Here is a 25,549-nt window from a genome sequence, read left to right on the forward strand (position 1 = left end):
GCCGGACGGGGACTGGTCTGCCAAAATTTGCCAGGGCTGCTTTCAGTTCCCAGTCCGGCCCTGCCCCGGTGCTCTGGTGTCCTCCAGCAGACACAAGACATACCCAATATGGTTTTAGATCCCAACACACTACTGAGTCAGCCCTCATCATGGCCACGGAAGAGATTCGCAGAGTGATGGATTTGGGGGGGCGTCCTCATCCTGCTTGACCTATCAGCTGCGTTCGACACAGTGAACCATGAGGTATTGACGCAGAGGTGTTGTGTGGCGGTTTAGCTTCCGATTGAATTTTCCAGATTCATGCCCTTATATAGGTACAATTCACGTTGCCCTTATATAGGCATAGAAATCAAGCCCTTATTTAGGCATAGCCCATGCTACCCAAATGCAGGCATGGTTGTTCCATCCGTTCACCAAATGTCACAACAAATTCTTGGAAAACCAGCTTAAGCTGTTAGGGACTTCACCTTGCTTGAATATTGATCTCTCCAAGAACTCAGTTAGTTTTACAATAAACAACTATTCTAAAGGGGGTCATTCATGACGTTAATTTGCCCGACTTTACGTCAAACATGGCATTCCTAAACACCTTCAAGGTATAAATATACCTTCACTTGCTATAGCAAACTACGGTGGTTCGGAGCAGATCAACAGCGTACTTGCCCGACACAGCTCGCTACAGCAAGTGCCGAAGAAAGCCGACTCTCCATTTGACGCACTTATCAGGAATCTGCCCTCCTCTGCCGAGAAATCAAGCTCCAGTGTTTCTGACTCCCCTTGCGGGGTGTTGGGAAATCGAGCTCCGAGACTGAGATACCAGACCTCCTTCATTCTAAGGTATGGAGCTGATTAGAACCTAAAGAAACCTTTGGTAGATTCTTGGCAAAAACTAAACCTATGCAAAAGACAATGCTTACTTCTTTCCACGTACTAGACTTAGGTTAGGTACATTGGGGTAGGCGTATTGTAGAAGCACCAATTGAGTATTTTAGCCTGTTTATTTATGTATGTATTTTTATATGGCTTAGAAACCATACAAGGCTCTTACAGTATTATTTTATAATACTATTCTCGCTGTACGCATTATACTTTTCACTCTCCCTAACGATTGTAGCAGTTCACTTCTCTTGCATGAGAAAGAAGACTGTTCAATAAACCCTTTTATTGAAAATGCCCGTCTCTCTATTTCTCTGCAACTCTGTAGAAACAAAGCATGTACGATTGACTGAGTGAAATACTTATCTATTGTTTCCACGACTTTGAGAGATATATTCGTATTCTTGGGAAACAAAGTTGTCATGTTTATGCGGTTGTCAGAAACTAATCCCTTCTTGTGAATTCTAGAAAGTTTCAAGTGACCTCTGAGGTAGCTGGCTCACACAATTATATGTAGTATATTCGATAGAGACCTAGTTGACCTAAGTCCTACGTCAAATCTATAGGATATATTATTCCAATGCACAGAGCCTATTGGGAATATAGGAACTACACTACATGGAGCCCAACGTCTTGCTTTTCTCAGAGACCCCTTTTTCCATAATACTCCAATAGACATCTGGAGTGGGTAAAGGAATAATATTCACCATAGCTGAGTAGGACTAAAATCCTATATATTAATTTTTGGTTTGTTCAATGTTGAAGGATACAGTGTTCCAAAATATTTTGCACCTTATCTTTGTTTCCTTGAAACTTGCTCTGCAAACTTTCAGTCAGCAAAATGTCCCTCAATAATATTACCGAGGCAGGTGGAGCTACAGGCGACGACGCCGTACAAGCTTAAAACTTTACAGGTCTCCAAGAGATCGACGAGGGTGCTATAAGCATTCAGGAAAATGAAAGAAAAGCCATCACCATAAAACGTATACGAAATGGCCTATCAGCAAGAGGTGGTAGGGTAGTATTTGTGACAGAGGCACATGAATATCACCAGACAGAGGTATTATATTTATGGATAATCTTCCCTGAAGCAAATCTAGCAACTAAAATGTTTCACTTCTACAAAGAAGATGATTCACCAGAGGAATACATTCTTTTTGAGGATATTGATATTCCACTAACTTACTAAGAGCATGCGCTCTGGTTTAAAGGCACCCTAAAACATATAAATCACATTACCAGGCTCGGTCCACTAGTAAGACCAGGAGTAACATGGCTGGTATTAGCCAGCTATACACCACATCCTGAAATTAATATAATTTCAGATGCGGAACTATTAGTTCAACTCAAAGAGCTAATTAAAATCTATAGACAATTGGTCCAATATGTCATGCGGACATTGACAGTCCAACCGGTAATTAGAATTCTACAACACGCCCCTTCTCAGGGGAACATAAATAAAATAACACCACAGACTCTACATTCAGTCGTTGGTAAATTACCCTCAAAACGGGAACAAATTCCATTCTGGATAGCTAAAAAAAATACTCAAATCAAGGCAGTATTTACTGATACTACCCCTCATGAGAAACACAGCATTCTAACAATCTTTTTACCAATGGGGTCGCACCACATCTGGAGGACTGCGACACTTGGTGTACAGTCTGTGCTGCAATCTACACTAAAACACATGGGGGCCCATTAGGATGGCGGGCGGATTGCCCCCGGCAGGCTGGCGGTAGCCACCGCCAGCCTGGCGGGGGCAATCCACCCGTCCTCCGCACCTAAATTTCCACCCGCCCTATTAGGATGGTGGGGGGATCGCGGCGGACGGTAAGACCGTCCGCCGCTTTTCCGCCCCAGTCGCCTTGCGGCCGGGATGGAAAAGATTTAATATGGTGGAGGTGTCTATTAGACACCGCCAGCCATATTAGCATGGCCCAAAACAGAGCCTGCTTTAAATTTAGATATGAAATTACTGAAAGGTCTCAACAATAATATTAGCTAATATTAAAGGAGAAGCCCCACAAGTGGCGATCCGCCAAAAGCTAAGGGAATTTGGTGTAACTGAGCAAACTCAAGAACTAGCCAGAATAATTGAAAAATCCTATGAAGAACTAGGAAGAGACAGCTTGGGTGGGAAACCAGTGAAACCCCAACTGACTGGAAGTCCTGAAAAGGTCTTTACCAAAAACACTCCTACTCCTATTAAAAAGAAGTGGGAAAATAGCAAACAAACTTCTAAAGATAAGCGTTTTCATTCCAGGGGTAAGTCTCCTCAAAAGTAGCCCTCTGAAAGGAGTTATAACCTCAGGAACAGGGATAATTTGAGAAAACCTGATAGATACCAAGATACTGATACACGTTCCTCTCGTACCTTTCAGACTTCGTCACAGAAATCCGAAATAAGAGGATGGTCAGAACATAAGGAAGAACGTGTGAAGTCCAAAGACGATCAACACGTTCCAAAAAGCAAGAAAACTCAATTCACAAAAAAAAAGACATAACGAGGATCTTGAGGACACAACTCAAGAACGGAGAATGGGCTCAGACAATGTTGGACAGCGCAGCAGAAGTCATCATAGCTCGCAAGAACTTGAAGGATCATCTGGAGACAGTGGACTTAATGAATACATTCAAGTTTAAACTGCAGAAACCAGGGTTAGTAATCCACATAAGTTATATGAAGTAACACTCCGGATGGAGGGAGATATAACAAGAAAAATAAGACCACTCTTTTGGGAGCGACTCTCTCAGGGTAATGACATTCTTCTCGCTGAACAAGACTGGCCACCAGAATTTGTAAGGGAGTGCCCACATGGCAAAGCCATCATTATGCCAGCCTTCTCCAATCACATTCCAATTCATTTAAAATATACATATGCCAGGAAATGGGCAGAAATGGGCAGTAGCCCAGGCTCCAGCAATATACAAAAATCATGTAGGATGAGATGAGGATTCTTCTCACCATAAAATCAAATTGAAAACTCAACCAACTGCACAAAGACAGTATCCAGTTTAGCAAGAAGCTAAAAAACAGGTCAGGGAGATCTTAGATCAACTTGAATATTAAGGGGTTATTGAAATATGCACCTCGTCCATGAACAATCTTATGTTTCCTGTCTCCAAACCAGGCAATACATATCGTCTAGTTTTGGATTACAGACACTTAAACTCTTGTTGCAAATGTTTTGCAGTACAAAATGCACACAGAACAGCATTAATGAATAACATTATGCGTAAAAAATACAAAACCACTATCAAAACATTGCACCAGAAAGTAGGTATTTGACCGCTTTCTCCATTATGGGGACACAGCGTCACTTCTGTCGTCAACCTCAGGGATTCAAGAATAGTCATGGGTAATTTTCAGCTAGAGTAACAGAGTTACTACAATCGTATGATGATAAAGCAATATCATGTGTAGATGACATCTATCTGGCAGACGATGAGTTGGACAAGCACTTGAACAGAGTGAACACAATTATATTGGGATGCGCCTCTGAAGGGTATAAATAAAACTTTTAGAAATCAAGAATTGCCCACCTTAACGTCCTTTTTTCTGGGATATGAGTTATCAAGTGAAGGCATAAGCCTGACAGCCAACTTTTTAGAAAAGTGTGCGCTGCTCCAACCTCCAAAAACGCTGAAAAACTTACAATCGATTCTAGGTTTCCTACATTTCGAAAGAACATACATTCTGATTTACGCAGAAAGGGTTAAACCTCTCTACGAATTAATCAAACCTGATTTTAAAATAAATAATTGGACACAAAAACACACTGAAATTTTATGTTCAGTCCAAACAGACATTTTAGCATTTAAACATCTACAAACACGTGTAAACGTACGCAACTTAGCGATCCGTATCATTCCAGGACGATGTGGATTCACGTACTTAACCTTTAACAAAGGAGAAAAAGTACCAATAGCTTACAAATCCCACTCGTACACACAAGCAGAAATGAAATTCACTTCTACAGAAAAAAATTCTGACAGTGGTTCAAACTGCAGTAGCAAAAGAGAGAGCCCTCGCACAGGGTAAAAGCATTATGGTCGTTAAACCTGTGCCTGCCTTAGAGGCAGTGGCTAAAGCGAGCATTCCGAATGCCAAAGCATTACATCCAAGATGGATACAATGGGTTAATTCTCTTGCTGCAACAGACGTTGAATACTTTTTCGATCCATATTTGAAAACACAAGAATTTCTACAATATGAACAAGAATGTCCTCTGCCTGCTGAAATTCTGCCTCTAGAGAAATATGAATGTATAATTTATACTGATGGATCAGCACAGCCCGCTACGGGGGGTAAACAAGCTTACAGTGCTGCATTCGCGATCGTTAAAGGTTGTTGGCAAGATGGAAAATTCGGACCGATGGTCACTAAAACTCAATCTCTAGGAGATTGTACAGCTCAGCGAGATGAACTGCAAGCATTTAGGATGGCGCTTGAAAATACTGATCGCGAATTCCCCACACTTATAGTGTGCGATTCGTATTACTGTGTTCAATCTTGCAATGAATACTTGCAGAACTGGATTCAAACGGCTTCAAAGATGCAAAAGGTGGCACAATCAAGCATAAATTGCTTTGGGAACAGGTAGCTCAGTTACCACAAGAACTACAAAACACTCAAGTGATACATACACTGAATCATCAACGTGATGGCCTTCACGTTGCAGGGAATTTATTGGCTGATGAAGCCGAGAAGGCAGCTGTGCAAACGGCTTTCGTAGCTGCAATCACTTGTTCAAAAACGAAAATAGGCGGCGAAATAATGCAAGCTGTCAATGCTTCAAGCAAAGACAATGGTAAAACATTACCAACAGGCTTTCCACTCGTATATAACTGATGCAAATAATGTTCTGTTTGCTCGAATCCCTGGACTGGGGGATAGAGTAATTCCGAACATGGAACATAGATTAGGACCAATCTTAGCAGCACATGAAGGGCTTGCCTCTGCACGTGCAGGTGTTTCCGCCACAGTATCATTATTAAAACAGAGATACTGGTGGCCGCGCATGAGGAAACAGACCAGAAACTATGTTTTGGAATGTGAAATCTGCCAAAAGATGAAAGTCTCTACAGTGAAACGTCCTGCGCAGACGTCCCTGTTAATCCCAGATAAACCATTAGCTTGTGTTTACCTAGACCACTGCGGTCCCTTAGAAAGGGATGGTAACTATAAATATATCATGGTCGCAGTGGATTCGTGTACAATATTAATTTGGATGTGGCCTCAGCGCTCTGCTGATACTCCATCTATTATAAAAGATTTGTGAGTCTTTATAGGCACGTACGCAGTCGGCACGCTACATTCTGACCAGGGTCCTGCGTTAAGATCTCGATCTTACAAGGAGGCCATGGCCAATCTGGGTGTTGCATTGCGGTACTCCAGTGCATTCCATCCTGAGGGAAATTCGGTAGTGGAGAGAAAAAAACGGGACATAAAGCAATCTATAACAGCTAGGATATTAGGTTCGGGTGATGGGTGGGTCCAACGTAGTCTTAATAATCTGCCAAGAAGTTCTCTAGGGGGAATCACTCCATATGAAGTCCTTTTTGGGACCAGAATGATAATTTCGGCCCTCGATTGTCAGACATCAGTGGTAGAACAAAAACCCCTTGATATCAAAGATCGTTTGGCTGTTTTGCAGGACCTAAATGAAATAAGGAAAAGACAAAGTAAGATACCTCCTGAAGACAACAACCACTGAAGAGAAACCGACCATACCAGCAAGGCCTGTCTGGATTCCAAAGATTGGGGATCTAGTCAGAGAAAAGATCGCGGACAAGAAGGAATTTGGGCCTTCTTACAGACAACCAGTACCTGTCCTAGCCATCCACGGATCAAGAACAATTTTACTGCTGGAAAGAAGGAGAACAGGTTTGTGTCCATTGAACTGGTGAAACCACATCATGTGGCCGATCATAAGCAGTAGGCCAAGTGGACTCCAAAGATGTAGCAGATGCCCCAATCTGGCTACTATCCAAGAAGTTCAAACTGAGAGACTTTTGAAGAATCTGCAGTGCGACATAAAGGACTAAGCAACAAAGCTATGGAACTAGTACCTCTTGAAACCCAAATAACAGTTTGTCAAGAATAGCCTGTCTACAATGAAATAGCATCTGACTATACAAATGTAACAAGTGAACAAATGGTTCCCGTGATTTCTACGAATCCTGATGTAATCCCTACAATTGACAGAACTGCCTCTGGCCATTTCATTAACTTTGATACGTTTTCCGAGGATCCCTGTGAACCTGAAACAACACCAGTAAAAATTACTTGTAAAGAACAAGCAACAGACCTTTTTCAACACCTGGAAAAGACCTATCTGGTTTCACCATGGATTGAACTTTGGATTGTGTTGGGTGTGTTTTTTCTTCTACTTTGATTGACTCTGGTGATAACTTTGGGAATGCTGATAAATGGAAGATATGTTAAAAAGGACACAGCAAGTAAGAACATCAATTTACTCCTCAAGCCACACAAATCATCTCATTGTGAACAAAGAGACTTGTCATCAGTGAACATCACAGCCGTTCCTATACCTGGGGGTATAGCTTGGGACAGAACTGATCATGACAGTTTTGGTCCGGTCAGAGCTGTTGAAGATTCCACATCAGTTCAAGATGTCCTTGATTTACTTTGTTTCATCTAGTACCTTTTCTGATGATTGAGACTTCGAGACTTAATTATATGATATCAGACTTAGAAATGTCTGCAAAATTTACGAGTCATGAGTATTTAGAAGGTTCGTCAGATTATGAGCAAATATATTGTTAAAATCACTATGGTCATAATTTCTTGCATAAATCTGCAAATCCTAGAAATGTTCTAACTTATAACCAATGGGAACATTGTCCTACGCAACCAAAGGATATCTCAAAAAGATTTTATGGCCAATTTCCATACTTTTGGTTTTAATACTTCTAATCCAGAATCGTTTTACTTTAAAAATGTTAATAAGACAGGAAAGAAAAGTATGTTGACGAACACCAAGCACATTTATTCTGCTGCCTTTTATGCTCAGCTGTCTACATTAGTTTTTGACTTTTGGAAAGACAACATTGAGATGAAAACTGTCTGGGTCCAAAAGATTGGCAAGTACAGGGGATAGAAGCTTCGTTTAGATCGTGCATCATCCCAGAACAAACAATGTTTTTGAATGACACTGTCCAACAGACATCTTGTCTTGGGTTAGCCGAGATAAAAGATTTAAACAATCCATCAATACCTACACCTACACCTGTTAGTGGTAACACTTCAGAGGGGGAGGTCGACGTACATACTATTTTGTATCACGACAGAACAGATCACGATTGGAAAAAATGGTTAATCTGGCCCACAGACACAAACACTTGTCAAGATAGGTTCCTGAATAAAACACGGGGGTTCACATTCACTAGGCCAGATCCAAGATATGTTCAGAGACAGCATCCAGGAATAGTAACATCATACAGTGGAGGGAAGCTATGCCTTGAATGGCTACATGGATCTACACTTAAGGATGTAAAACAACACTTATCTTTACTTGATGGCTCTGATCTTAGCGAATTCTTGCTAGGTCCAAGAACACCGCGTCATAAACATTTTATATACGCCGGTATCTATGCCATGTATAATGAAGCATGGAAGATTACGCAAGCAGAGACTGCAGAAGGAATACGAGAAATTGATTGTATTAACTTAGAGAAATCTCTCTCTGAAGTTGCAGTGGGTTAAGGACTCTGTCGTCCAGGATATATTCTTTGGACTGCATAGTATCCTCTGCCATAGACATCATGGAACAGGACTTGGTCATGTTGCAACATGGTCAGTAGCAATTACGTTCTATAATGCTATTAGGCTGGAGGTTACAAAATCTATGTTCGGGCTATGTGCCTTGGCGTTTATTCAATACTATGTCACTGTTTTCAGAATTCAATCTCACTGATAAACAGATGAAACTGGTACAGAGGGGAGCAGACAATACGGTGCTCAACATTGAAAAACTGGAAAGATTGCCATTAACTGTCGCTGAAAAGCCAGCAACAGAATGGATTAAACATGGAACAATCACTCTGCCTGTTACAATTTTACATTTTCAGTATTGCTTAAAACATATACTAACAGGCATATATGAAAGGCTGGGTAAAGAATACACCAAGACATTCTGGGAATTACCATACACACACAGATGTTGGAGTGGGGGAAAAAAGTGTTTCTTAGTGGTAATAATTGTGAAAACGCACTAAGCGGTTCTCTCCTTTGCCAGGGTATTAATGTACACGGGGCCTGCGATGTTTCCTCTAACAACTTATCCTACCACCTGAAAGGTTCACCAGCTGCGGTGATTGATCCAATTTTTTGACAACTTTCAAATGGAAGTTACCTCATGTTGAATGATTACAGCTGCTGTGGCATGTTGCCAGGTTTAACCTATCTAGTAACTGTGTCAGCCAGGGTCACTTGCTGTATGCAAGTACTCTTCCTAAAACCAAGACAGACCAGGAGTTGCCACTTTGGCCTTCACTGACGATCTCTCCTATACGAATTGATACTTTAAGCAGAATGAAAGCCATTCTTTTACAAACAACTGTGCCACTGACCTTGGCCAAAGAGACGTATGATCTGCAAGTCGCAAGGACTTCTGCAGAGATACATCCCCTCTTAACTACAAATTGCCCTATACATTTCTCAGAAATGTAAGGTCGTATCCTAAACATGTCTGATATGAGTGGTATCGTACATATATTTCAGACATTTTTTTCTGGACTGTTAGCACCTTTTGAAGCAGTCCTAGGAATATTTCCAAACTTCATGCACTCTGTGTTTGTCGGACTGCCTCTCATTTTGGGACTCGCTGCAAAGATTCTATTTTTACTCCTACTGCTTTGATATGGCAAGCCAATCCACAAGCGACACCCAGATCACCGTAGAGGCAACTCTACTGGCGATGAAGTGTCGTGAGCGCATCGTCCAAATTTTGGAACTAACTCGATGGAGAGAATTGAATACCACATTGTTTATGTCATTCAGACCAATTTGCCAAGATTGCATCTTACCTGTTCTGTGCTGCTTGCTATGCGGAGAAGAATGCGTGCTAGACATCTGTCTGACGCTCCTATGAGTCATGTCAATGGATGTTGCTACTTTGCTTGGACCAGTGACGGCTCATGTACTGTGTTGTCCCCAGTGGATACCAATTCTGATGACGGCATTCATTGAGATCTCACAGATGCAAAATGCTGACTGTGAGGTACGAGATGCGACAGGCTCACAGGTACCATCTGATTCGAACATTGCTAATGCGACCAATGCTGACGGCGATGCTTCAGATCTATGTACGATTGATCTTCTTCACAAGATAATCCAACTTTCACCTACAATGGTAGATGCATTTTTTACAGACTTAGAATATTTGATGTTTTCTCCAACCAATAACACTGACCTTTGAAATTAGCACACAGTGTTCTGAGAGACTCTGAATTCGACCTTCATTTTTTCAAAACGAAGTTCTAACTTTGGAACTCTTTTTTTCTATGATTATTATTTTGTTTTTTTCCAAATTTGTATTTTTCATTTTTTGGCACAAAGTAATCTGCTTAAGTAGAACTATTCAGAGAGAACTAGAATTCTTTGAAAAACTCCAGAGACAATATTTGACCTTGCCCTCATACCAACAGTTATATGTATTATGACATGGAATGGTTTTGGCTTTTTCTTCTGTATTTACAAGTCATTCCATAAAATGTATTTTCATGATTCATTCGGAAAGCATTTTCAAATGTTAAACTATATGCTTTGAATGAGACATTGCTTTCAAGGCGTACAGCACAAATGCTCTTTTTGTGTACAACCAGTATCAAAGCATTTTAAATGTATTTTGGGGTGGGTTTTAACACATCATACTTAGATATGTGTAACATGTTTATAACTTAGTAGAAGTTGTACATAAGAAAGTGGAGTGGGTGTTGTGTGGCATTTTAGGTTCGGATTGAATTTTCCCGATTCATGCCCTTATATAGGTACAATTCACGTTGCCCTTATATAGGCATACAAATCAAGCCCTTATTTAGGCATAGCCCATGCTCAAATACAGGCATAGAGAGAAGAGGGGGTGAGCCAACCCAATAAACCCTTGTGAGCTTGTGCAGATTTTATCAGAATATAGTTTGTGGCGCCAGCAAGGGAATTTATTTTTCAAGATGTTTTTCAGATTAAGATTTGTGTTGTAAATACTAACAAAATCTAATCGATTGAATCAATACCTGTTTCAGTTTAAATCAGATTGTAATTTTCTGACAATCAATATAGCAACAAGACTAGTCAAATGATATAGTCAAAGTAGAGATGAGAAACAACACAGAATAATCTTTTTTGGGAAAAATATTTCTTATTTATATCATTATTTGATTTATAGGGTACATATCAACAGTTCACATTGATTACAATGTATTACAAATGAACAAGTAATTTCATAATTATTCCTATATTTCATCACAAAAAAAGTCCAATTCTGGATCAAACAGAAGGTGACATTTAGCTTTCTTAAATTAAAAAATCACCTATACAAATGTTCACAAACAAAGAAATAAACTAGATAGTCGACGTTTTGGTCTTCAAACGTGTTAATCCATAAGACCTTCTCCAGGACAACACAGTGTGCATATAGCAGTGACCCCTAAAAACATAATGCAACATATTACATTTATGTCAATAGAAATTTTCAGTATCTAGAAAATTACAGATTATCCGTCTGTTAGAGAACATCCTTCCATCTCTAAAGCATACTGTTCTCACATCAGTTTTATTAAAATCAAATTGTTCAAGTAAAGGTTATTCTGCTGTATTTATCATAAATCATATCCATAGAGAGTTGAAATTATTCAAACATAACTCATACAAAGTGTCTTGATTAATTTATAACAGCTTACTTTGCAGTATGGTCAAATCGTGACCTTGGATATTTTGAAAGCATTCAAATGACTCTCTTAGATATTCATGGTGTTGATCTAAAAACAGGAAGAAGTCTGTCAAATTACTAGAATATTACTCTAAAGATTCTAGAAGAGCATCTGCTGCTACGTTATTGGAAAAGTTTACCTGATTTTGATCATTAACAGGACTACATTTCAAAATTTTCCTTCTTTTGTTGAGCGGTCAGTCGTCCTCCTTTCATTAGTGCACTTAATGCTTCAAATCTAGGCATAAATTGAATATAGCATTCTAGGTGTTATCAGAGCAGTTCAATTTTCTCATGAACATCTTTTATACTTGTAAGCTTTCATATAAAGATTACAATATAGCGCCATCGTTTTATTTTATGGTCCTGTTTGTCATTTACAAATACATAAAGGTATGCTTGCATTCAGACATAACATATCTATTTCTCATTCGTCAAGAGTCTTACACAAAATGAGTACGGTTCTGATGACTCAGTCTCTATCAATGTGGTGCTCTAAGAACCACATGGAATGTCAATTTGTAACGGTGATTCACTTTTAAAGTTGAAGAATCTTATTGCATACCTGTATATCTTTTAGAAGCAGGGTAAATAAAGGGTTTCCCAAACGAGAACATTTTTAAGCTTGTTATGGTCGGATATTGCTGTGTATTCTTCACAAATCATATACAGCAAGCATTCGCACATTAATACTCTTTAAAAATATTTTAAATTAGGTGTCACTCGAATGTATTTATCGTCAGGGGAGCTTAAACTATGGACTCTCGCTGTATTGTAGAGCTCTGATATTTGTTGTTACTTAAAACGCAGCAAGCGTTCTGTTTTAGTTTTCGCATTTCGGATGTTAGAATTACATGCCATAACACCCCGATCTGTTGTGGCATCACATATTCAGGTTTAGTTTGTTACGAGCATTCTAACGTTTATCATTGTTTAATCGTCGCGTGGTACTGTAAATATAGTCACTTTTAAGATTCGTTATCTTTAAATCAACGTTATACTTAGATTATCAGGTCACATAAAATCGTTCAAACTCACAAAAATTCCACATCTAATCTCAACTTACTTGTCAACACAGTCGTTTGGCGTGGTATACAGGAGCCTCTGAGTCACGTGGGTGCCAGCATAAACGTGACTTGCATCCGGTGTTGGTTTTAGAATACGTGACCCGGAAGTAAAGACTGATTCTTATTAGGCACTGTTTGGATGTTTGACGGCCATCTTTGATTGTTTCAAACGTCAAGTATATTATTGACATCAAAGATTCTGTTGAATTCGGACGTCGCAAAACTAGTCAAATACTCCATTTTCTTTTTACAATATTGTCTGTACTAACATGGTAGTCTCTTTGCATTTTATTCTAAAAGTATAGATGTCACATTGAGCCGAGTGAATATTGTCGGCCATCTTACACTATCTAAGTTGATCATGATTTCGATGTTATCGGACCAATATGGTAAATACTTTTTTCAAAGACAAAGTCTAAATTTTAACACAAAACAGTCCAACTAAACAAAGGATGTTCCTTATTCGATTGTTTTCACACATCCACATCGGGGATTGTTACAAGTGTGTCAGGTGCACCTCCTTTGCAATTGTCATGTCCAAGTCAAATTTCAATAAGTCTAGCAAACTCAAAATGGGCTTATTATTAGTGCAGCTTAATTGCCTATCTATAATTAGACAATGTTTCTTTTTGCTATAAAGGACTTTCAGCTAGACATGTCACCAACATTAATGTCCATCTATCAGTTGTGTATTCAGCCTAATCCTCAGTTGACCATTATATAGTCTACAACCCATACTGTTGCTTATGTTAATATTTCGCGCTCACAATCTTGGATATGGAGAGGCAGACAATATGCTATTCACATATATGAATTAAAATACAATTTGTTTTCTACATTGTTGATATTGATAATTATATATTTTTACAGATGGGAATTTACAGAATTACATTCTCTTAGCTTTTCGAAAAATAGGTGTTCATCATCAACTCTGTGTTCAGAGCCTAATTTTCATTGTAAGGGTGCACAGTCTAAATATCGATTCGAAAATATCGACCCACACAAATATCGAGTTGGAAATATCAAAGGTAAAGAATATTGACGTTAAGAATATCGTTGGACAGAATATCGACTCTAAGGTAAGTAATATCGATATTTTTATATCGATGTATGTAATATCGAAGTTAGTAATATCGATATCAAATATATCGATGTTACTAATCTCGATGTTACTAATATCCATGTTTGCATTATTTTTATGCTTTTTTAATATGTATTTAATATGTATGTGTTATTTTTATATGTTAATAATGTTATTTTTAAGTCAAGTTTGTGTTTTAGTACCGGAGCGGGATGTGGGTTTATAGTGGAATAGGGTGGGAAGTAATTTAATTATACTAAATTCATTATTATTTTTAGGAATTATAAATGAATTTCAGTTAATTGTTGCATTTAAGTTCTGTAGTGGGTTGTGGGTTTATAGGGGAATTGGGTGGGAAGTAATTTCATTGTAATTAAGTAATACTTTATTTTTATTTATTGGTATTGATATATATATTTTTGTATTAATTATTAATTGGTAATTAATTTTTTTCTTTGTAATTAATTTTTTTTAATTGGTAATTAATGATTTATTTGGCAGTTCATTTTTTAAATTGGTAATTAATTTTTCTAATTGGTAAATAATGTTTTTATTTGGCAATTATTTTTTTTAATTGGTAATTAATTTTTGTAACTGGTAAATAATTTTTATAATTGGTGATTCATTTATTTAATTGACAATTAATATTTTAATTGATAATTAATTTGTATTGATTGATTTTTGTTAATAATTGGTTATTAATGTTTATAAAAATTATTTTTTGGTATTAAACATCATTTTATTGTCTAATTTTTTTTTTAATTCTTCATCAATTTTTTATATTTAATATGTTTTTTGTCATGAAAGATTTTATTTTTCAATATTTATTATTTCGTAATTAAAATTAATTAATTAATAGTTATTGTTTTTTATTGATAATTCATTGTTAATTAATTATTCAATTGTAATTTGGTTTTTAATAATTATTAATGGGTATTTGTAAATGATGTGGAGTTATTTAAAAATTAATTATTTTAAATAAATACATTATTTATAAGTATGTTAAATTTAACTTTTACGCTATCCAACGCTTTCCCTACTGTAGCACTCTCTGGAGTTGGAATAGTTATTTTTACCCCTATGCTATCCAACGCTTTCCCTACTGTTGCACTCTCTGGAGTTGGAATAGTAATTTATACCCCTATGCTATCCAACGCTGTCCCTACGGTTGCACTCTCTGGAGTTGGAATAGTAACTTTTACCCCTACGCTATCCAACTCTTTCCCTACTGTTGCACTCTCTGGAGTGGGAATATTAATTTTTACCCCTACGCTATCCAACGCTTTCCTTACTATTGCACTTTCTGGAGTTGGAATAGTAATTTTTACCCTATGCTATCCAACCCTTTCCCTACTGTTGCACATTCTATAGTGGGAATAGTAATTTTTACCCCTATGCTATCCAACGCTTTTCCTACTGTTGCACTCTTCGGAGTTGGAATAGTAATTTTTACCCCTACGCTATCCAACGCTTTCCCCACTGTTTCACTCTCTGGAGTTGGAATAGTAATTTTTACCACTACGCTATCCAATGCTTTCCCTACTATTGCACTCTCTGGAGAAGGAATAGTAATTTTTACCCCTACACTATCCAACGCTTTCCCTAGTGTTGCATTCTCTGGAGTGGGAATAGTAATTTTTACCCCTACGCTATCCAATGCTTTCCCTACTGTTGCACTCTGTGGAGTGGGAATAGTAATTTTTACCCCTACACTATCCAACGCTTTCCCTAGTGTTGCACTCTCTGGAGTTGGAATAGTAATTTTTTCCCCTACGCTATCCAACGCTTTCCCTACTGTTGCACTCTCTGGAGTGGGAATATTAATGTTTACCCCTACGCTATCCAACGATTTCCCTACTGTTGCACTTTCTGGAGTTGGAATAGTAATTTTTACCCCTATGCTATCCAATGCTTCCCCTACTGTTGCACATTCTATAGTGGGAATAGTAATTTTTACCCCTACGCTATCCAACGCTTTCTCTACTGTTGCACTCTGTTCAGTGGGAATAGTAATTTTAACCCCTACGCTATCCAACGCTTTCCCTACTGTTGCACATTCAATAGTGGGTATAGTAATTTTTACCCCTACGCTATCTAACACTTTCCCTACTGGTGCACTCTTTGGAGTTGGAATAGTAATATTTACCCCTACGCTATCCAACGCTTTCCCTAATGTTTCCCTCTCTGGAGTTGGAATAGTAATTTTTACCCCTAAGCTATCCAACGCTTTCCCTACTGTTGCATTTTATGAAGTAGGAATAGTTTTAAGCCCTACGCTAACCAACATTTTCATTACTGAAGTTTTTTTGGGACTTTGAATAGTATTTATTTAAAGAGTTTTATATAGTGCTGGCTAGACCCGTGGGTATCAGAGCGCTTTACATTAGTAAACACATTATTACACAGTTAAAAACAGAACAGTTATAGTTTACATTGGTTAAACAAAAACACAATTAAGGAGTATGGAGGAAGGATAAAATTGGGCGGATAGGGGTAAGGGGGAAGGAGGGAGATAATGGCAGGAGAGACGAAGGAAGGTCTGCCCAATTGTCCAGCTGGGTAGGTGACGGCCGAGGAGGGAATCCACAGCCCATCTCCCCTATAGCTATCAGGGTAGCTTCACCGGTCGTCGGTCAGGTATCAAGGTCTCCACGTTCGAGGGAAAGTTCACAGGGTAAATGTCCTTAAGGGTGTGCAGGTTCCGGGTCGGGGAGGGGTAAGAGAGAAGAGGGAAGGGTGTAGGGGAAGGAGGGAGATGACGGCTGGAGAGATGAAGGAAGGTCTGCCCAATGTCAGGCTCGGTAGGTGAAGGCTGAGGAGGGAATCCACAGCCCATCTCCCCTATAGCTATCGGGGTAGCTCCACCGGGCATCGGTCAGGTAGCAAGGTCTCAGCAGTCTAGGGACAGATCACAGGGTAAGTGTCATGAATGGCGCGCAGGATCCAGATTGGATGAGGGCTAAGATCAAGGTCTGGTTGATGACCAAATGTTTGATAGTCCAGGGGTATAAGTACATCATGGTCAGGTCAACAGTGGCGGCCATCTTGTGGTCAGGCAAATTTCTTCTTGCAATATTCCTCAGGCTGATCGGGTTCATCCCAGTAGGTCTGAGACCCATGAATACTGTTACAGTCTTTTATTGCAGCCTTTAAGTTGAGGAAACAGACACAGGGCATCCCATTGTGGTGTAACTTAGCTCCCTGGTGACATTCGGCGGCAGGCACCATTTTGAAGTCAGGCGCGTTTCCGTAGGGACACTCTAGGAATAAAAATTGCTGGCTAAGACCAGAGGGTTTTGGTAAAAAATAATCAGGACCCCCCGCCACACCAACGAGTCTCTCGGTGCTTCTGGTGATAAACCAAGAAAAGCGCCCAGCTCACCGTCCTCCGTCGCGCGGTGGAAGCCAGCAATGGCGGACGTGGTTAAAAAGGGAATGGTGTGGCGTAAGGAGCATCACCCAATCCACCTGCCAGACTTGAGCAGTGCCCTCGCTTTGTCTCCCGCTGTGTATCCCTCTGCAACAGTGCACCTCTGTGATAGCGACCGTAGCTAGGGCTCACTTGGAATATATCAGGGCTCCCGCTTCAAGATTCGAGCCCCTCGCATCTGCCATCTTAGGGTCAGGCATGGCGTGCATCTAGGCTTCAGGGAGTAGCAGGTATGAAAAAAGTCCCAGTCCCCAGGAGAAAACCAATGTGCCAATCTTGCTATAAAAGTCTATTGTGCTAAGAGGATAGCGTACCCCGTGTCTTCAGTACCCTAGGCGTACCTTGTGATATCACGTGGATCGACGTGGTCTGTTACTGCATGCCGCCATTCTGTTTTTCATTGCCACAGCAGGAGCATCGCTCGAATGGCAGCATCTCCCAGATGATGCCTGCAGAGCGCTTCGAAGGCTTGTCAAACGCGGGCAGGCGCTGCAGAGCCCCTATCGATGCAGCGATTAAATCTCCGGTCTGCGGATCGGATTCGCGTTCAGGGGATAGTGGAAACCGCCATCTTGATTTGCAAATCAGGCTCCACGTCCGTCAGCTACAAAGTCATTTTTGGAGCGATTTCAGGATCGGGCACCGCTCCCTGCAGCATATTTCCGGTGTGCTAACCTTCCGATGCCTCAGCATATTCAAATGGCGTGATTGTAGGCGTTGCCTGCGGTCATTTTTGGCTGATTTTTGTTCCTGTCCTGTGCAGCCCTGAGCTCCACAGGACCGTCCTGTAGTTTTATTTAGTAGTTTTATTTCTTTAGCTATTTAATATTTTTTGTATTATTTTACATAATGTAGTATATAACTAATTTTAAAAATATTGAAAGTATATTTAATTTTTAAATGTATTAAACATAATTATTTACTTTATATTTATGTTATTGTTTTATGTGTGTAGTTGTATTTGAAATTTATAATATTTTTTAATAAATTATAAGTTATTAACATATTTATTAAAACTTATTATTAAGTAGGTATATATTATAATTTTTATGTATATGTTTAATTAATGTTTTATTATTATATATGTATTATTTATTAATTTTAAACATTATTAAATATTTTAACTATGTTTATTTTATTTATAAGTATAATGTACTTTATTTTACACATTTTCTTTTAACAGAAAAAAACGATATTTGTAATTACGATATTTTTAACATCAATATTTTTTTCCTATATTTTTGTACTTACCATGTTGTAGATTGGATGTCGATATTCTTGCCTTCGATATTCCAGCGTCGATATTTCTGTAGGTCGATATTTTGTAGGTTGATATTCTGTCAGTGATTCCTGGTAAGTCCTATGCTTCATCAGAGTTTGCCTGTGGGTGTAGCACATGATACCCAGTACACTGTTACCCCTATCGCTTGATGGAGTTATAGGCTGGCATGCGGAAAGGCAAAGCGTGTGGTTAATTTAATTCAGCTGGACTGTCCTTATGGTGGCTATTGGGAAGTATTTAGCTTAGGCAGCAAGGACGCACACAGGATTAAATCCGTGAAAGGAAGATGCATTTAGCAAAAATCCCTAAACCATGGAAAGGCACAGTTAGTCGGAGTGCCGTTGCGCTGTTACATTTATATGTATGCTTGGAAAATACCCTGTGGGCTTGTATTGACAACCAGCGGTTATAAGTATTACGTCTCTATATTTTACTATGCCGTCCATGAACCGGAGGCAGGGGTGTGCCGTCGGTCTAAGAGAGAAAATACATTAGCAATGGTGCCTTGAGTAATGTGGTCAGCGGGGAGAGCTGTAGTCCATGAACCCGCAGTGTGTCATTTAATCGCCAAGTGTTAAAAACCATTTTGGAATATATCAGCGTTAGTGAGTTTACGGGTTTATTACCGTGCCGTTCCCTGCCCGGACATGGATTAGCCTTAGAGCGCCTTTCCATGGTTTAGGGATTTTCGTTAAATGCATCTTCCTTTCACGGTTGTAACCCCGTGTGAGTCACTATGAGACACTGTTGGTACATGTGATAAAAAACAATATCACATTTCTCTCCTTTAACGCTTTATTTCTCCCTCAACAGGTAGATCCAGGCAGGTTAAAGGTAATTTTGGTTACAGACATTACCCGAGTGTGCAATACTATATGCCTGTAGATAGCTTTCTTTTTCTAAGGTCGTGCAGATTCGCAGGGTTACTATACTATTAGCAAGAAACATGTTGACCCACATATTTTAACAAGGACACCACCACGGGCGAGTGCATTGTACACCGTTTTTAATTAGGAGAGGAGACCCCCAGAATAAAATGTGTCCTTCTAGGTACTCCCAGTCCTATTTTACATCACTACACTGCAGCTACACAGTCCAGGCCCCATACCCGTACTTCACCACACAGCAGTTGGATAGAAGATCTCCAACAAGGAGCCCCTTTTTAGGGGGCGCGTCGGGTATTGCACCGCAGACCCAATGAGGAGCAGCCCAGATGATGAAGCATGACACCTGCAAGGGTGTGTGAGGGCATTATGATCCAACATATGGATCCCCACCTATACCCTTTCTAGGGCACAGTGGGACCAAGTCACTTGAGACTCCAACCAGCACCTTTGATAGAGAAACAGCATAAAACCCATTGTTGCAGTACTTTATTTGAGGCCTCCTTTATGCTGGACCTCCCCACTCCTCCTTGAGTGGAAAATAGGCCAACCATCCCTCCCTTTGTTGTTTAAACTCATGGAAATAGTCCAATCTCCTGGTGCAATTTCTCCGTAAATGGAGAAACTGCCCAAAAGGGAGACCATCCCTAAGGGCCTGAGGGTGATGGCTACTGTATTTAAGGAGAGTGTTTCTAGCTGTTGGCTTGGTGAAGAGGGTGGTGAAAAGTGTATTATCCTCTCCTGCTTTGATTGTAATATCTAAAAAATTCATATCCTTATTGTTACTTTCCAAAGGGAATTTTAAATGAGGGTTCCGGGTATTCAGCCACTCATGAAATTCAGACAGCAACTCTTTGGTTCCCTTCCAGATTAGGAAAACATTGTCTATATAACGCAGCCAAGAGGATATGTTGGCTGCGAATTGATTTAAATAATTATAGACGTGTTTTTGTTCGAAATTGGAGACATAGATATTTGCTACTCCTTTTAGTTGTTGATAAAATGTTTTTTCAAACAACAAGAAGTTTCACAGAGGGAGATTCTGATACAGTCCACTATGAGCTCGGTTGGTACATTGTGTGGTCTTGTCTGTGTAAGCCAAGAGTAAAACTGCATGAAAGAGGTTACCCAAACAAACCACTAAAAAAATCACTAAAGCGAGCATGGTATAACAACCGAGATGCACTTTTGGAGGTTAAACAGAAAAGAAACCAATCAAGGCTGTTATGTGTAACAACATTTGGCACAGACACTTACCAAATCAAGAACTCAATAAACCAACATTGACCCTTACTTTCAGCATTACCAGAATTGATTGAAAAACCTATGTTCACCTTCAAACGGGGCTCAAGCTTAAAGCACCGGTTAGTACATGCTTACGACATGCATGAGACAAATGCTGTCGATAGCATGAGACAACTCACATCAGTAATAGGTCACTTTAAATGTAACCGATGTACTGCCTGCTCCTCAACAGTCAATAAGAAATCCTTTGAACTGAATGGCATAACCAATGCAATCAAACATTTTTCCAATTGTAATACCATCAATGTGGTGTATAGCATAGTTTGTACATGTGGTTTACCATATATAGGGAAAACCACGCAGATGGTGAAAAAACGGATTTTACAACACCAGTCAAGGATTCGTTGCAAAACTAAGAATCCACCACTTCTACCAGGCTAAACACCCAGCTAAGGAAATGATGGGTGATTGAGGTAGTTAAGCCCACTATCAGACAAAATAATGTAGATAAAATTATTGCATTAAAAGAAAATCGCTGGATGTGCAGAGCTGATAGTATGAAACCTGGCCTTAATTCAGCGACAGAATAGCACACTTTAGCATGTATAGCTTGTAGTATGAGAAAATCATGATTGCAGAAATATTATACCTTGAATAGACTTGTACTGTATAAAATCATATGCGATATACGATGTGTAGCTATCAACATATCCAGAAATGATTGCAAAGCAATGAAGCAATTTGAATGAAAAATAGGCTCTGAACACAGAGTTGATGATGAATACCTATTTTTTCGAACAGCTAAGAGAATGTAAGAGAATGTGATTATGTAAATTCCCATCTGTAAAAATATATAATTATCAATATCAACAATGTAGAAAACAAATTGTATTTTAAGTCATATATGTGAATAGCATATTGTCTGCTTCTCTATATGCAAGATTTTGAGCGTGAAATATTAACATAAGCGACAGTATGGGTTGTAGACTATATAATGGTCAACTGAGGATTATGCTGAATACACAACTGATAGATGGACATTAATGTTGGTGACATGTATAGCTGAAAGTCCTTTATAGCAATAAGAAATATTGTCTAATTATAGATAGGCAATTGAGCTGCACTAATAATAAGCCCATTTTGACTTTTCTAGACTTATTGAAATTTGACTTGGACATAACAATTGCAAAGGAGGTGTACCTGACACACTTGTAACAATCCCCAATGTGGATGTGTGAAACAGTCGAATAAGGAACATCCTTTGTTTAGTTGGACTGTTTTTTGTGAAAATTTAGACTTTGTCTTTTTAAAAAATATTTACCATATTGGCCCGATAACATCGAAGTCATGGGCTGAGGCTCGTATGATGGAGTTCCACGCCTCCGTGTAGCCAGCTGTGAGCCGTGATCAAGGATCCCCGCCCCCTGGAAGGGTGGACAATGGGGTGAGATGCTAAGCAGTCGAGTTGGAGATGCTGCGTCTTTTCCTTATCTTGAAGTCTTTTTTTGAAGTGCGGAGTGCGGATACGCAATGCAGAAGCAAAAGCAAAGCAGTCTGTAAAACTGTTAAACATCATCGGAATGTTTCAACTTCTCGATAGCAAAACGCCGGAGGTCTGATAGGAGGTCTGCTAGGAGACAGCAGCCGCTGCATTCCGCGGTTAAGAGAAGGCAAAAACGCCGGAGGTAATTAACAGTCAGCCAGAAAGAAGGCCGATTCAGCTGCTACTGTTATGTCCGGATCGTGGAATTAAATCAAAGCGATGAAGAGAGCTGCGGGGGCAAGTCTGCTTTGAAGCTCCTGGATTTCTTAAGGAGGAAGCTCAGGGGGTGATCCCCCATGGCAGTGCTGTGCTGCGCAGGGCAGCTTCAAGGTGGCAACCCATCCGGCTTCTTCTCATTCTCCAGACTCAAGTGCACAGTGAGTAGTACGGGACAAAGGCTACTAAGTAAAAAAAAAAACGGGGGAAGGTGTAAAAGTACTGGGAAGGAGAATAAGTGGTTGTTGTTCTAAGAGGCACAATGGGCAAACCGCAGAAGGAGGGGGAAGAGCCCTTAAAGCCAAATAAAACAGAATTGGCTCCCCAACAGAAAACAGAGACTTGCATTGCCCTAGCCAGGAAGGCTGCTCAAAAAGCAGCCAAAGACAGAGACAGAGTCAGAATTAAAAAAAAAAACATAGCGGAGAATTCCGCGGAGGATACCACACTGGAGTCCTCGGATGACGATGTGCACCTGTCGTCCTCCTCTTTGAATATTTCAGAGTCAAAGAAAACAGCTTCAGACGAAGTAAACATTCTAAATGTACCTCTATCTCTATCTCCCAAGCCAGAAGTACCGATAGCCATTTCCACCTCGGCAGTTACAGAGAAATTAACTCCGGATGGAGAGGGGAAGAATAAGAGTCTATCTGGTGGCACTGGAGGCAAGGAGAGGAAGGAGTTTCCACTTTTTACTAGGAAAACGACCCCAAAAACTGTCCCCCTTCAATCCCCTTCGCTCCTATTTCTTCAGCTGAGCCAGTTACTTCCCTACTGACTAAGGACATAAGTCAAATTGATACATTTATGATGCAGTCCCAAGACCAAAGACCAGAATCCTTCCTCGTATCTCCATTGCAATCCCCCCAAACCATGTTAAACGATTTGGTGGATGTGGGAGTACTTGGTCAAAATTCCTCCAAAAATCTGAATATACAAGGGGGCGTATTGGTGGTAGAAGAAGAGGATGTTCAGCAGAGTGTTAATGGGAACCCAAGGGATATAAATGTTGACCCAGTAGTAAATGAAATTAATCTCTCAGGGACAGAAGCAAGATATCAATCGGACATCTGTGAGATGCTGAATCTGATTTTGGATGAAATTCGGGAGATAAAACATAACCAACAAGTAGAGATAGCCGCTCTACACTCACGAATGGACAAATTTGAGGAATCTATGTTGGTATTTCCCAGTAGATTGCAGGAGGCGGAGACTAGGATCTCCATCCTTGAAGATAAAGTGAATTTGGTTGAGGGTGAAGATAGGGAGGCAGCTAAGAAGACGATCTCGTTTGACAACAAACTTGAAGAGCTTGAAAATCATTCGAGAAGATTGAATCTCAGAATTATCGGGGTTCCGGAGGGAACAGAAGGCTCCAATACTATCCAGTGGGTCATTTGACTATTACAAGGGCTCATCAGGTTCCGGCACAGCGCTTCGCAAATTCACCCTTTCCAAGAACGATTCTTCTGAACTTTGCTGATTTCAGGATTAAGGAGATGATTTTGTCCAAAGCTTATCAACAACGCCAGTTCTCTGTATCAGAAACAATAAAGTGTAGGATTTTCTCGGATATGACAGCGGCAGCTGCCAAAAGGCGTAAGGAGTTTGTCAAAATTTTGCATTTATTTAAAGCCAACGGTGCCCAAGCCTCGATTGCACAGCAATCAAAGTTGAAGGTCTTGGTCAAAGGGAAATTCTAAGTGTTTACCGACATAGAAGAGGCAAAATCCCTTCTTAAAGAGATTTCTTCAGGGGCCAGTGCCCGATAATGCTGAAAGAACTATGCTATGGTTTCTTCCTTTTTTCCTTCTGACATCTTTTTCCGTTAAGCAGAAAATTTGGCGAGAATTGGGGTGGCCTTGGGTAAACGGGTCACAACAGGGTGTAGTAAGAGGACATCCAGAGCAGAAAAAAGAGGGAGGAATGTGGGAAGCGTGGAAGGGAAGGGGGGTCCACATTCCCGGGGGGTTCAGGGTGGGGGGGCTAAATGCAGTAAAAAGGAACATGTGCAATAGGATTATTAATTTGTTATTCGTTAATAGTTGGTATGTAATTTGGATGAGATTGTATATGTTTTTAGATGATATGTAAACCATGCGACATCCTGTCTATTAATGCTAATGGACTATTGAATAGGCAGAAGTATGGAGCTCTCTGGAAATGGGTAATAACTCTAAATCCTCAGGTGGTCTTTTTCCAGGAGACTCATTTGAAGTCAAATGCCCCGAAGTTGTTTTGGCCGAGATATTTCTCTCATGTGTTTTTTTTCCTCAGCAGGGATAGCCCAGAGGGGAGTAGCTATTTATTTTGCAAGGAATTTGCCATGGGAAATTCTACAGCTTCAAAGAGATTCCAGAGGAAGGTGGTTATGGATTGCAGTGAAGCAGTTTGGGAAAATATTTAATTTTGTGAATTATTATGGCCCCATCCTCGATGATATCTCTGGTTTGATAGAAATTAGTGATGTTTTAAGGGGAGCCCCAGGACAGATCATGTTAGGAGGGGACTTCAATTATATTCAGGATTTGAAGAGGGATACTTCTAATAAGAACAAGAAGCAATTAAAACCCAAGACAAAACACATGTTTGAAATACTTCTAGTAGAATATCAACTACGGGATCCCTGGTGCTGCATGAATGTAGATAAGGAGGCCTTTACATGTTATTCCAATCGGTTTCAATCTGCATCCAGAATAGATTTCTTTTTGATATCTAGATCTCTTCAGATCCCAAAAACACAGATAGGATGTAAACCTTTTTCTGATCATAGGAGGGTTGAAGTCAAGCTAGTACTAGCAGGAATGGATGTGGAGCGTCCCAGGTGGCAGCTGGATCGTACCCTCCTCCAAAATGAGGATTGAGTTTCTGGATTTAAAGAGTGGGTGACAGAATTTTTTATAATGAATAAAGATACAGCTGAGCCCTTTTCTGTATGGGGTGCATTTAAAGCAGGAGCCCGTGGCCAGA

At 39.8% G+C, this 25,549-nt stretch overlaps 1 protein-coding gene across 1 annotated transcript in view; it reads left to right on the forward strand.

The window, feature by feature from the left end:
• Window positions 1-21,989, forward strand: part of LOC147710043 (alpha-tubulin N-acetyltransferase 1-like) — a 55,756-nt gene extending 33,767 nt beyond the window's left edge. Inside the window, exon 5 of the mRNA XM_086919311.1 lies at window positions 21,974-21,989. Within this exon, the coding sequence (XP_086775437.1) occupies window positions 21,974-21,989 (16 nt within the window). The remainder of the gene's footprint in view (window positions 1-21,973) is intronic.
• The last annotated feature ends 3,560 nt before the right edge of the window (window positions 21,990-25,549 follow it).

The sequence above is a fragment of the Lissotriton vulgaris genome, chromosome 5 (assembly GCF_964263255.1).
Source record: "Lissotriton vulgaris chromosome 5, aLisVul1.2, whole genome shotgun sequence".
NCBI lineage: Eukaryota > Metazoa > Chordata > Amphibia > Caudata > Salamandridae > Lissotriton > Lissotriton vulgaris.